This window comes from Microtus ochrogaster, unplaced genomic scaffold (assembly GCF_000317375.1).
Source record: "Microtus ochrogaster isolate Prairie Vole_2 unplaced genomic scaffold, MicOch1.0 UNK1, whole genome shotgun sequence".
Classification (NCBI taxonomy): domain Eukaryota; kingdom Metazoa; phylum Chordata; class Mammalia; order Rodentia; family Cricetidae; genus Microtus; species Microtus ochrogaster.
Window position 1 is genome coordinate 29,844,099 of NW_004949099.1, and position 14,021 is coordinate 29,858,119.

Here is a 14,021-nt window from a genome sequence, read left to right on the forward strand (position 1 = left end):
AAAAACCAAAAAAAAAAAAAAAAAAAAAAAGAAAATGGGAGCTGGTCTAGAGTGCAGGGGTAGGCTGTCATGGAGATGCGTGCAGAGAGCCAGGGGATAGATCCTTCTGAAATGGATGCCACTGCCTTAAGGTCTCACTCTTCCAGATGTGAGTGGCAGTTCAAGCTGGTGTCTAATTCCATGTCAGAAGTGAGCGGGGTGATGAGAGTGTAGCCCAGCTGCCGCCGCCTCCCGCTGAGCTTTCCTGGCTTCACTGTATGTGCCCTTTCCATCTCCCGTGCTCTTCATTGGTTGTGTGTGCAGCTGGACAAACGACGGTCAGTACCTGGCTCTGGGGATGTCCAATGGGGTCATCAGCATCCGGAACAAAAATGGCGAAGAGAAAGTGAAGATTGAGCGGCCAGGGGGCTCCTTCTCCCCAATATGGTCCATCTGCTGGAACCCTTCAAGGTACCCATGGCTGTCTTTCTTCTGGCTGGCACTCTTAGAAGAAAGGCTTTCTCAGCCTTCTGAGCTCTTTTTCTCTTTATGACATCTTCGTAGTCTAAAGTCCTCTCTCCCCACTTGCCTGGTCTTTTGGAACCTGTTCTTTATAAATGGAGTTTTAAAAGAGCCTATATTGAGTTTTGGAATGAATCCCAGAGATTTAGCTAAGCAGACAAACTATCTAGGCCAGAGGGGGGTGGGGTGAGGGGGAGAGAGAGAGAGAGAGAGAGAGAGAGAGAGCTTCTTCATGAAATAGTGGTTGTGATCCTCCCTGGGTTTCTTTTCTTGCTTCCTCGTTCTTCCTCCACGTCCTGGAATATGCACCACCACCCCACCTGTTAACACAATGAACAGAACAGCGATTTCTTGATTGCTTTTTAAAAAAATTTTCCTTGTCAAAAAGTTAAAATTAAGTCTACAAATATCCCTAGAACCTAAAGGTCTGCAGACAGTTGGCATCTACCTGCTTAGACCTTACACACAGTTTACTTTTATGGCCATGTGACTTTGAGGGTGGACTGAAAACTTTCCTAACTCTTTGCATAATCCTATAATATGCCAAGCCTATCCCCACAGAGTTCTCTGAGGGTCAATTAAAGGATTCAATTGTTTTCCGTCCCAGTGTTATTTTACAGGTGGGCGCCTGCTTGATTTAGGAGGCTGTTTAATTCCATTGCATTTCTTACAACAGGTTATTATAATTCTTCCTGAATAATTCTGTCCAGCGGAGGCCCTGCATGTGTATATAGTGCCTTCAAAGGCCATTAGCCTACCCCAGAGTTCCTGCTGTTTGATTTTGTGGCCACAGATGACTTTGTGGCTTCAGGCTACCATTTTTAATTCATGAGAAGCAGGATGCCCAGTGTACCTGGTGGCTGTCCTCTTCCGGGCAGGGTCCAGGGGCTCCTTGGCAGGTTTTGAAATTATAGCTTCAGTGTAGTCCTAGGCAATGTGATTGTGAACATCCGCTTACTGTCTACAGCCGATGGGAGAATATCTGGATGAGCAGAGAGAACGAGGATGCTGAGGATGTCATTGTCAACAGATATTTTCAGGAAATCCCTTCCATTCTGAAGTCAACAGTGTACAGTAGTCAGGGTAGTGAGGCAGAGGAGGAAGAGCAAGAGGAAGAGGACGACAGTCCCAGGGACGGCAACTCGTGAGTGTGTCCCGGAGTGAGGACCCTCCTTGGGAGGGCCCAGGCCCCCGCACAGACCTGCTGAAGCAGATGCTGCCGAGAAGCTCCTTGGCCAAGGGCAGCAGAGCAGGGGCCGGGGGATTGTTGGTGTGCCCCCGCACTCACAGGGAAGCTCCCCCAAGAAGCATGTGTGGGCGGCAGATAGTGCAATCCTCTGGAAAGGGAGGAGACACCTCTGTAAACTGCCATCTCTGAAAAGGCCCCAGACCTCTGTCCCCTCTGACTTCCATGTGTGAGTATCATAACCATGCCTGCTTCTTAACTTCTGAGTAAGCCCCTTCCAGCAACACTAGACATTCTCCGAGAAATGGGGTTTACCTAAGGGCCTGTGTAGTACCACCAGTCATTGGTTACTGGGTGTGTTTTCTTGGCCTATTCCCACACCACTTCACCTTGCATTGGCTAGGATGTATGTAAAGGAGAAGCCCTTAGCTTTTATCCCCTCCCATACCCACAGTCCTGGCTACTGGGCAGTCTGTCTTCTCCCAGTTGAGATGACTGGAAGGGAGTGGGAAAAGCTGAGGCAGCCAGGATGTTGTGATTGGGTAATCATGTTCCAGCTTGGGACCCTCCTCACTGCAGCCCTGACACCTAAGATTCATTAGAGGAATCCAGGTGTGGGGGATGGGAAGTGGGGACAAAAAAAAAAAGGAGGAAGGGCGGCTTTCAGGTTCCCATCTGAGTTTCAACCTGTTTTTATTATTTAACATGGGTGTTTTGGTAGAGCTCCACTGCCCACCAATATGGGTGGTTGGGTTGGAAACTCCTAGACTAGTGTCTAGCCCAGTACCACACATAGCCTCTCCACTGGGTTTCACTGGTGGCTAGGGTTTGGACTTCAGCGACAGTCATCACAGTTCATAGCAAGCCTTCTGCCAACATCTCTACTTTTCCCCTTTGTCTTAATTCTGAGTTAGTGTCTATGGTGTTTTCCTCACTGCTACCCCTGGCTGGGTTTTACAGACCATGCCGCATAGGGCTACTTATATGGCTAGCAGTGGCTGTCAGCGCCTGGGCTTCGGGAAACGGAGGGGGGGGGGGTTAACAAAGACTCAGCCACCTGGGGAGGCTTATGGTCCAGCCTTGATGCTGAGAAGCCTCTCTCTGTCTACATTCTGAGTGGCTGGCTTCTCATTTGAGTCTCAGAGGCCTTCCTGGGTTCTGGTCCTGAAGTCCCATCCCAAGACACAAATCTACAAGTTTTGTTATATTGGCAGTTGTTCATCTTCAAAAACTTCAAAAGTTGGCCATCTTCATTCAGATGCCATTTCACCTCTTTGAGAAGCTAACAGCAAGAGAACTTGGGCGTGGGTACCATTCTTCCCTTGTAGGAAAACGGAGCAGTTCCCCATGTTCTGGAACAGTCTAGCCTCTTCACTGTAAGCTGTGTCTCCTGGCTACTCCCCACATTTTGACGTATGGGAAGGGTACACTTGGATTTGCAGCCATGCTCATCCTTCAAGTTGCTCCCCAGGAACCCTGAAATGAGGGGTTTACCTTCTGCTACTGCTGTTCACGACTCAGACTCAGTGCAATAGCAGATCCCAGGAGGGCCAAACCTGTCTCTGCTTTAGTCTCGGGACTGATTGATGCTTGGCCTGATTGTAACACTGGCCCCAGTACGGCTGTGTAGCACTTGGCTCCCTGACAGCCTGGCCAGGACTTTCTTTTTCCTGTTGTTTGTAAAGCCCCTAGCCACACTCATCAGCAGGCTGTGCCCCCTTATAACCTCTTTTGTCTTCTGTTGATTAGAGAGGAACATAATGACATCCTGGCTGTAGCTGACTGGGGACAGAAACTTTCCTTCTACCAGCTAAGTGGAAAACAGGTATGTAGTACCATGCAAGCCCACTTACCCATGTCAGCTGTAGTGACTACACACGGTCATGTGACTGTTTGTGTGGCTCTGGACCCAATGCTTTGCCATCTTTTCTTCAGCTCTTCAACCCAGTACTTTATGTACCTTAGAAATGGGAGACCAAGACCAGCGCAGTAAGTCCCACACAGTTGGAAAGTGGTGGAACCTGGGATTGAAACCCAGATCAGATTAATTTACTAGTTCTTTGAGAATTTCCAGTGTGCTTTTGAGAGGATGTGCCCAGTGACATGTTTCTCTCAGCTAGATTCCACCCCCTAAATGTTACCCCTTCTCCATAATGCATTGACTGACACAGAGGTTCTGAGATTTGCTTAGGGTCCAAACCATGGTACAGATGGCAACTTCAGCTCGTTTGGGACAGTGAAGTTATTCTTTTTTTTTTTTTTTGGTTTTTCGAGACAGGGTTTCTCTGTGGCTTTGGAGCCTGTCCTGGAACTAGCTCTGTAGACCAGGCTGGTCTCGAACTCACAGAGATCCGCCTGCCTCTGCCTCCCAAGTGCTGGGATTAAAGGCGTGCGCCACCATCGCCCGGCAAGTGAAGTTATTCTTTTGGTTTTGAAGTATCTTTTCAACTCTGGAGTGATTTAGGATTAAATATAGGACAAGGATTGGTAAAACACAGTCAAATTTTTCATCAGGCTGATAACATTTGTATAATTTTGGCCTTTTAGGCATATGTAATGCTTGATGAGTCCTGGTTTAGTAGCCACCGCTGGTATTCCCTGGTCCAGACATTGCTATGCTGCTTTTAATCCTCCAACCCTCTGGAGGAACTGCTACCAACATTGTTGTACATGTAAGAAAATTGAGGCCTTGAGATGTTCTTGGCCACACCCAGTTTGGGACTTGGCCAGAAGGATGCTAGAAATGTGTATCTACATATCTGCCAGATTGGTCTAGTGATGATTACTGTAAAAATACAATTGAATTAAAAACTGATTTTTATACAACTTATTTTCAATGAAAAGACAAGGATTTTTCATTAAGTACCTAAGCAATATTGGACTTTAAAGAGACTCATTGTATTTTCCTTCTTGGGATTCACTAGGCTTAAAAGCAAAAAAACAAAAAAAAAACCTATATATATATTTATTCCTTTAAAAAGCATGATGAAGGGAGGGTGAAGAAATTAAGACAGCAATACTCTAGCCATCAGCTCCTGAGATGCCTTTTCTACTGCCTTTCCATTCCTTCAGAGCCCAGTCGCTTCCCTGACTCTCCATGTCAGAGAGCTGTTTTAGTCACTACATTCTTCAGTTTCACGTGGGTGCTGGGGACCCAGGTCTGCAAGAACAGTACATTCTCTTAACCACTGAGCCATCTCTCCAGCGCCTTCCTTAGTATTTTGAACCATGTTATCATAGATGTTTTAAGTTTTTCATCTGCTTATTCTAATATCTGTGTCATCTGGGTCTGGCTTTGTTGATTGTCTTTTATATGAATGGATGGTTTGCCTGCTTGTGTATGTACCACGTGTGCAGTGCCCACAGTGACCAGCAGAGAGTCTCAGACCTCCACCCCCCAGAACCAGAGTTACAGTGATTCCATTGAGCCACTATGTGGGTGCTGGGAACCAAACCCAGGTCCTCTGCAAGAGCAGCCAATGCTCTTAACCTCTGAGCATCCCTCTAGGCCCCCATTTTCTACTTTTTGAACATTTGAATTATATTCTGGGCCTTACAAATGGTACCTCATAGACACTCATTTTTCTCCTGTTCCTCTGAAGGTGTGTGCATGTGCACGGGGGGTGGGGATGGGAGGATGAGAGTATGGGGTGGGGGGACACACCCGGGGATGGTGTTGTTGGTCCTACTGTGCTCTGTTCCATATTTTCAGTGGGCAGCAGCAGAGATCTCAGGACAGTTCTTTGGTGTCACCTGTGAGTCACGTGCTTGGGTAGCTCAGGGTTTCCAGAGTGGCAGAGCTCATGTGCAGAATGGACTTCCTTCCAGCCCTCCTTTCTGCAGCATCCCTCCTGACTGTTCAGCTCTCAGATGCTGTGCCCACCTAGAAAGGAGCTTCCAGGCCAGTGCTCAGAGAAGCTTGCCTGAGGCTGTTTCTCTGCCTAGTTTCTGCCTGCTTTGGGTGCCTGCTTCAGTTGGTCCTTATAGTTGGTCCTGAGCTGATGGTTGTTGCTTGCAAGAAGTCCTAAGCCCCAGCCCACAGTTGTCAGCCCTGGGTGTCATGACAGGTGCCAGAGTTTTCTTGTTAGATTTTGTAGCATTGGGAGGTAGGAGGGAAGCTTTTGGTTGTTAGGCATTTGAAATTCCTAAAAAGGAAAGAAAAAGTGAACGTACTAAATTTATAATTGTAGTTGAGATTAGTTGAAGGGAATTAACTAAGTTGAAATTGGAGCTATTTCAGTGGTTTTATGTTTAAATTGCATTCATTAAACCGTCAGCGCCAACTGATTGTTCACTTTTACTAGATTTATACATAGGAAAACATTTGTAAATTGACCCTAAGCCTTAAAGCAAGAACCAGGATTTTAGAGTTGTTTTCCTTAAATTGAATAAAGAATAAAGGGCAGTCTTTTCAAGTGAATAAGCATAGAAAATAAACAGAGAAAAGGAGTTGAGGTGAGCTGCTGGCTCTGTGTGAGGCAGTGAACAAGGGGAAGACTCCCTGGCCTCCAGGTTGGCTGAGGAGGTCGGGCCCACTTTGCAACAGTTAGGTCAGGCATTGCTGATTTTAGGAGCCAAGGATTTGGGTGGGTTGAGGGGAAGGTGTGGGTGTTCCAGAGGTGGAGAGGCCTGTGTAGGTAATGGACTAATTTAGGAGGTAAGGCTAGGTAGCCCCCAGCCTTCCCACCACTCCCCCTTCCTCGCTTATGATGGTGGGGAAGCCCTTACTGGGGTTCAGGAGTGGTCTTTCACTTGGTGTATCCTCTCTTTTCTCAGATTGGAAAGGATCGGCCACTGAACTTTGACCCCTGCTGCATCAGCTACTTCACCAAAGGAGAGTACATTTTGGTGGGGGGTTCAGACAAGCAGGTATCTCTTTTCACCAAGGATGGAGTACGGCTGGGGACCGTTGGGGAGCAGAACTCCTGGGTGTGGACCTGTAGAGTGAAACCTGACTCCAACTATGTGGTAAGTGGAGGAAGTTCTTCCTGCAGAGCCTCTCGAGCAGGCCCTGAGCATCAGGTCAGCCAGGCAGAGCTTGGCCATTGCTCCTCACGGAGGTGGGCTGCTTCCCCTCCCAGCCTGAGACTGACAGCTGTCTTCTGAACAGGTGGTGGGCTGCCAGGATGGCACCATTTCCTTCTACCAGCTCATCTTCAGCACAGTCCACGGCCTCTACAAGGATCGGTACGCCTACAGGGACAGCATGACAGATGTCATCGTCCAACACCTGATCACGGAGCAGAAAGGTAAGGGACAGGCTTGCCTCTTCTTATACACTAGCCAAGGGGTGGGCATGGGCTGATGATAGGACACACAAAATAATAGGAAATGTCTCCCCTGGCCTTTGGTGGTTTGTTTTTGTTTTTCGAAGCAAGGTTTCTCTGTGTAGCTCTGCCAGTCCTGGAACTCACTCTGTAGACCAGGCTTGCCTCAAACTCACAGAGATCTGTCTGCCTCTGCCTTCTGAGTGTTGGGATTAAAGGTGTGTGTCCCCACTGCCTGGCATCTCTCCTGGTCTTGCTTTAGCTTTTAGCAGTGGAAAGAGGATGCAGATCTCTTTGAGGATCTAAGCAAAAGCAGTAAAACTTGTCAAAACAAAACAAAAGCACCTCCCTCCCCCAAAATACCAACTAACATTTTACAAATAATTCCAAGGTATAAATGGACAAATGGACTCCTTGAGGCACAGAAGCTGACAAATCGGAGCTGTGGTGACTGACCTGCATGGGGCTTTGTGGACCGCTACCTGTAGATGGAGGCTGCTCATTCATTCCTGGCCGCCCAGACCCAAAATAATCACACAGAAACTAGATTATTTGCAATACTGTTTGGCCTATAGCTTAAGCATATTTCTAACTAGCTCTTACATCTTAAATTAACCCATTTCTAGTATTTTATATTTCACCATGAGGCTCGTGGTTTACTGGCAAGGTTCCGGCTGGCAGCTCATGTCTTTCTCCTCTGGCAGCTACATAGGGCCTTCTTTCTCCCAGCATTCAGTTTAGTTTATCCACCTAGCTCTATTCTGCCCTGCCACAGGCCAAAGAACTTCTTTATTCATTGACCAATAAAAGCAACACATATACAGAAGGTCTTCCCACACCCTTTATTTACCCTTTCTGGTCAGAGCCATTTTGGCATAGTTTCCCTCAGCTTCTGTTTGTTTCTTGGTAGATTCTTCTGCTAGATAAACAGGGCGGTGGATAGGCTCAGGCTTGGTCAGAGATCAGGGCTGTCTTAGTTAGGGTTTCTGTTACTGTGAAGAGATGCCATGACCACAGCATCTCTTATAAAACATTTAATTGGGGCTGGGTTTCAGGTTCAGAGCTTTAGTTCATTATCATTGTGGTGGGAAGCTTGGTGGTGTGCAAGCAGATATGGCACTGGAGGAGAGGCTAAGAGTTCTACGTTGTTAGATCAGCAGGCAGAAGGAAAAAAGTGTTACTGGGTCTAGCTTGAGTATCTGAAATCTGAAAGCCCACCTCCTGTGGCACACTTCCTCCATCAAGGCCACACCTACTCCAACAAGGCCACACCTCCAATTATGTTGCTCCCTATGAGTCTGTGGGGGCCGTTTTCATTCGAACCACCCCTGGGATCCAGCTCCCAGGGTCTAAACTCTGACAGTCCCCCTCTGTTCAGCTAAGTAGCTCTGCTGGTCAGTAGTTCCATCCTGCGGCATTCATATGTGGATGTGCTGACCACATGTGCTGTCTGATGCAGCTAGTCAGATATGGCCAGGTGGCTTTGCATAGAGGTCCCGTTTGGGGCCATCCTGCACATTCAGTTTGCCTTCTTTTGTCCCTGCCTGGGTAGTTCTGTGTTTTGAAAATTCCTTCTAGGTGGTGGGACTGTAGCCACTGAGACCGCTCAGCAGTGTCCTGTTTGGGTTGTTTACCCCAGTTGGTCTGTAGAGAGGCAGGGCCTACCTCATGGAAGTCTCCCTGTGGTCAGAAAGGTTGCAGGGGTGTGGTCAGCTGTGAAAGTGTCATTATGGTGGGCTTCTGATCAGCAGGAGCCTTGAGTGTGCAGAGGACATGAGCAAGTGGAGGTGGCACTCACTGCTCAGCATCGGGCGACACAGATTGTGCCATATGCAGCTCCGGACCCCATGCACACGGCAGGCGTTCTGGGAAGATTTTTAAAGATTTATTTACTTTTACCTTATGTGTATGTCTGAGTGCCTGCACATGGCCATGTACCTTCTATGTGCAGTGCCAGAGGAGGCCAGAGGAGGGCAACATATCGCCAGGAACTGAAGTTACAGGTGCGGCTCCATGTGGGACTGTAAACCAAACTCTAGTCTCCTTGAGAGCAGCAGTGCTCCAACCCTGAGCTGCCTTTCCAGCCCGGGGAGAGACTTTTTAATGAGAGTGTCTCACTTTAATTGTCAGAAGCATTAAATAAATAAATGATGGCTTTTAATTTCTCTGCCTTTCACCTTACTTAACAACCTTTTGCTAGAGTCTTTTTCCCCCGCCCTTTGACAGTTCGGATTAAGTGCAGAGAGCTTGTCAAGAAAATCGCCATCTACAAAAATCGATTAGCTATCCAGCTGCCAGAGAAGATCCTCATCTATGAGCTGTACTCTGATGACTCAGTGGACATGCACTACCGGGTGAAGGAGAAAATCGTCAAGAAGTTTGAGTGCAACCTGCTGGTGGTGTGTACTGACCACATCATCCTGTGCCAGGTGGGCAGCTGGCCCCTCCCCAGGGCAGGTGCCCACTGCAGAGCTGTAGAGCTGGTCACAACCAAGTAGCTGTCTGTTGGCATCTACTGTATTGATATCGAGCTGAATCAGTTTTTAGAGAGATGAAGTCCATAGCTGGAGTGATTTTGTACTGTGGAGCATTTTGTTTTGTACTGGGATTAGATGTATTGTAAGTTATCCTACACGATGAAGGTTTATTTGTTTTTGTTTTTCGAGATTGTGTTTTACTAAGTTGCTCAAGCTAGCTTCAAATTTTTGATCCCCACATCTTCCTCCTGAGTGTTGAGTTGAAGATGTATCACACCTATCTAGGATAAATTTTTACAAGCAGAAGTTTTACCTCCTGAGAGATTTCTTTCCTTTTTTTTTTCCTCTTGAGGTATTAGGAATTGAACCCAGGGCCTTGGCTACAGTAGGTAAGTTCTCTACAATTAGGCCACATCCCAGTCTCTTCTCTCCCCACCACCTTTATAAAATAAATAAATAAATATATATATATATACACACACACACACACACACACACACACACACACACACATATTGATATTGATTTTTTGAGACAGGGTTTCTCTGTAGCTTTGGAGCCTGTCCTGGAACTAGCTCTTGTAGACCAGGCTGGCTTTGGACTCACAGAGATCCACCTGCTTCTGCCTCCCAAGCACTGGGATTAAAGGTGTGCGCCACCACCGTCCTGCCCTCATCTCACTAAGTTTACCATGGTGGCCTTGAACTCAGCCTGTAGCCTGGGCAAACCTTGAACTTGCAGTGCTCTTGCCCAGCCTCAAGAGTCCCGGAACTGCAGATCTGTGCCATCCCCCCAAAGTCTCTAAGAGTTTTTTCTTTTTTCTTTTTCCCCTAAGAAAATTCTTTTCTTAGTGTGGATTTCTAAAAGTCTCTAGGTCAGTGCCAAGAGGAGTTTTGGAAAGAAGTTGAAAAAAACCCTACTGTAGGTGGACCTAATCTTGCCCAGACCCGTTGAAAACTATAAAAAGGAAGAAATCCTTTAGGAGCCAATGTAAAACTAGTATCAAAACTATGCGAGAGTTTCGAGCCGCCTGCCACTTAGGGCTACCCCAAGTTGGAGAATAGTTGTAGCAAGTCAGTGTTCTGCTGCCTCCGACTCCAAGCCACTGGTCCATGTTGAAGGTGGCTCCCAGGGAAGCCATCCTGGTGAAGACAAGCTCACAGCATGGGGGAGAGTTGGGTCAGATCGCTCCTGATGGTGTTGGAAGGTTTTCCCAAGAGGGCTGGGAGCAGGCATTCTCTGACCCTCTGGGTTGCTTCCTAGGAGAAACGGCTGCAGTGCCTGTCCTTCAGCGGAGTGAAGGAAAGGGAGTGGCAGATGGAGTCTCTCATTCGGTACATCAAGGTGATCGGTGGCCCTGCTGGAAGGGAAGGTCTGTTGGTGGGCCTGAAAAACGGCCAGGTGAGTCTTCCCAGGCTACCATCCAGCTTCTTATCCAAGACAGGCGCAGGTTTCCTGTCAGGATGACCTGAGCTGGGCTGTGAACAGTTTGGAATTTACTTCCACGCAGATAGCTTCAGTCTGTGGGCTTCAGCTCGCGCATGCTCGCAGCTGGCAGTGGCGCTGCGGCTGCACGTAGCAGGGATTAGTGGGTTTAAGGTCACCCCGAAGGTGGGATTTGTTGGAGCCACAGCTTTAGTGGATTGCTGGAGAGGCAGGCAGAGATTGTTCATGAGGTCAGAGCCCTATTAGGCAGTGTGTGGATTGACCAGTACCCCACCTGGGTCCTAGATAGTCCTAGTCCTTATGCTGTTACTAGAAGCTAAAAGATAAATGAAGTGTTTGGACAAATGGATTAGGAAATCTAGGCTATATGAAAGTTGAACAGATTTGTGTGTGTGTGTGTGTGTGTGTGTGTGTGCGTGTGTGTGTGTGTGTGCGTGTGTGTGTGTTCATCTGCATTCTTTGCTCAAAATAAGAAAAGTTCTATGTGGGCTACATAGAAATTTGAAAGTGAAAATATAACAGCATTAGCCTGAGAGCCAAGCTGTGTAGCAGATGGCTCGTGGCTGAGGCTTGTCAGGTCTTTGCTGGGGACGGAAGTTGCGGAGCATGAGATCAGTGGGAGCTGTCAAGCAGTAGTGCCCAAGTGGGGGCAGTCTGTCCCCCCTCAGTCATCTGTCAGGTCTCATGTGAGGCTGGGAGCATGACTTGGGGTCAGGTTAACCTGAGTCCACAATCTTTCTTAGCTTCTCACTGGCTCTATGGCACTGGACAGATCAGTTTGCTCTCTGGGCTCAAGTTTTCCAAATAAGGACAATACTATGTGTCTTCCCAGGGCTGTCAAGAACAGGACAGGGGTGTCAGTGAATGGCAGCTGTCAGCGTCAGCGTCATTATTACTCTATACCAGATGTCTCGCCTGTGTTTACAGTAGCCCTTCCTGTGTTTGTGGATGGTCCCCTACCCGGCAGTTTGAGCGGTGTCATTAAAAAATGTCCCCAGTCCACACAGACATTAGAGTGAGTTTGGCATGTCTCAGGCCTGTTGTTGCTTCAGTGACCTCCGATGAACCATTCTTCTGGTCTCTTAAGGATGGCACCCCCTTCCCCCACACACCCTGCTTTATTTAATGAGTCTTTTCTCTGCACACAGCTTCTGGAGGAGTTAGTGGGTGTTGTTCTTGTAGAACACATGGGACGCCAACAGCCTGGCAGTGGTCCAGGGTCTGGTTGCCATGGTGACTCACACTTATTTCTCTGAAATTTCGCCAGATCCTGAAGATCTTCGTGGACAATCTCTTTGCCATTGTCCTGCTGAAGCAGGCCACAGCCGTGCGCTGCTTGGATATGAGTGCCTCCCGGAACAAGTTGGCTGTGGTGGATGAAAATGACACGTGCTTGGTGTATGACATCCATACGAAGGAGCTGCTCTTTCAGGTGAAGTCCTAGATTGAGACACGGTCCTTAGAACAGGCCTGAGCTTCCCAGTTGTGCAAAGGTACCCAGCTCCGCCTGGGAGGACCAGCAAGGGGCAGGAACCCAGCACAGGTGTAGCTTCTGGAAGCTCCAGGGAGCCGGTGTCCAGGTCAGCCTCCTTAGCACCTCCTTGCCAGTAACACATTTTTCACAGAAGAGTAAACAGTATCTGAGGTGTTGGTGATGAGTCTGGTGGCCAGGTTAATGTGTGGTGGTGATTCTTTTGATGAAGTCTGTGACTCCCTTACCCGGGATCGCCAGTTCCTTCCAGTGCCTAGGGCACACTAGGAAGGGCAGGTGGAGGCTCACCCTCAGCTTACTCCACAGGGTGCTGTAGCACAGTGGCTGCACAATGGATCATTGGGATGGGTTGTTTCCACACCCTGGTCCTATGCCTGGAAAAAAGTGTGTCAGTGAGTACTCCGAAGACTACCCAACACCTAGTGGGCTTCCTGCCAAGCCACGGCTGGTCTTGGCCTCTTTGGGGCATTGCAAGTGGTCAGAGCTTATTTATGTGAAGTGAGGACCCCTGAGTCTGGAGCCTCTGCTCTCTGGTTTCTCCTTGCAGGGTTTCCCAATGCCATGGGTATACATGGATGCTCTTCCAAGGCCCTCCTTGTCCTTGGTAACAGAGCCAGCAGGGTAGAAGTGCTTGACTTTCCTCAATCAGTTAGAGAGGGATACTTGGCTGCCATTAGCCCCCAAAATGACTTCAATTATTAGCACTTCATGTCACAGAGGAAGCAGAGGGTTTAGGGAAAACCACATGTCCATTGTCTTTGGACTGAGCTGGGTTCATGTACCTCTGTGAGTCACACCTGTGACTGACATGAGACTTTAAGCCCAGGCTTGCCTCTAGCTCTCTTTATATAGAGCTGGAGAGAAACTTGAGGAAGATCCTCTACCTCCACGTCCTTAGCACTGGGGCTAGCGATGTGCACCACCACACCTGACTTCTACTGTGCTGAGATCAGACCCAGGGCCCATGCGTGCTAACTGTGTCACATTCCCTGCCCGTGCTAACATGAAGCTGGAAGTTCCCTTCTCATAGAATTACCTTAGAAACACACAAGATGCCATTATGTGCTTAGTGCTGGTCACGACTAGGCCTATATGTTGCCCTTCTCCCCAAAGTCAGTACTGCTTCTGTCTGGACCTGGAGGTGGTTAGCAGACCTCTCAGTGTGTCCTGTGTAGAAACTGGAAAGGTGCATGGCTTTTTGCCCTTATTGTGGCTTTTCTGGGGGACTAGTGAAGGTGGCTCTTGGGTCTTGCTAGGAGACATACAGTTCCTAGTACTTTACCCACTGCATTTGTCTCTTCACGTGAAAGCTCCCAACTTCTCTCATTAAGAGAAGAGTGTAGGCCAGTGGTTCTCAACCTTCCTAATGCTGTGACCCTTTAATACAGTTCTTCATGTTGTGGTCACCCCCAACATAACATTATTCTTGTTGCTACTTCATAACTCTAATTTTGTTAGTGTTATAGATCATAATGTAAATATTTTTTTGGAGATAGCTTGCCAAAGGGGTCTCAAGTACCACTGTTCTAGGCAGAGGAATGAGCCTCTGCTTGACCCAGGCTTCCGGCTGAGTAGAACAGTGGTGACTGTTTTTAGTGTGAGAATGTTAATGCAGAGACAGTTTATTATTTTCTAATTTTGAAAAGAACTCC

At 47.9% G+C, this 14,021-nt stretch overlaps 1 protein-coding gene across 3 annotated transcripts in view; it reads left to right on the plus strand.

Annotated features, from left to right (window-relative positions):
* Ift122 (intraflagellar transport 122) overlaps nucleotides 1-14,021 on the plus strand; it is a 75,816-nt gene that overhangs the window by 28,024 nt on the left and 33,771 nt on the right. For 2 of the 3 annotated variants that reach the window (XM_026788197.1, XM_005365054.2), the window contains exons 7-13: nucleotides 304-450; nucleotides 3,437-3,512; nucleotides 6,464-6,655; nucleotides 6,798-6,936; nucleotides 9,181-9,383; nucleotides 10,695-10,832; nucleotides 12,145-12,309. In XM_026788197.1, the coding sequence (XP_026643998.1) occupies nucleotides 304-450; nucleotides 3,437-3,512; nucleotides 6,464-6,655; nucleotides 6,798-6,936; nucleotides 9,181-9,383; nucleotides 10,695-10,832; nucleotides 12,145-12,309 (1,060 nt within the window). Of the gene's footprint in view, nucleotides 1-303; nucleotides 451-1,468; nucleotides 1,646-3,436; nucleotides 3,513-6,463; nucleotides 6,656-6,797; nucleotides 6,937-9,180; nucleotides 9,384-10,694; nucleotides 10,833-12,144; nucleotides 12,310-14,021 lie in introns of all 3 variants that reach the window. The other variant, XM_005365052.2, reaches the window with a different exon arrangement.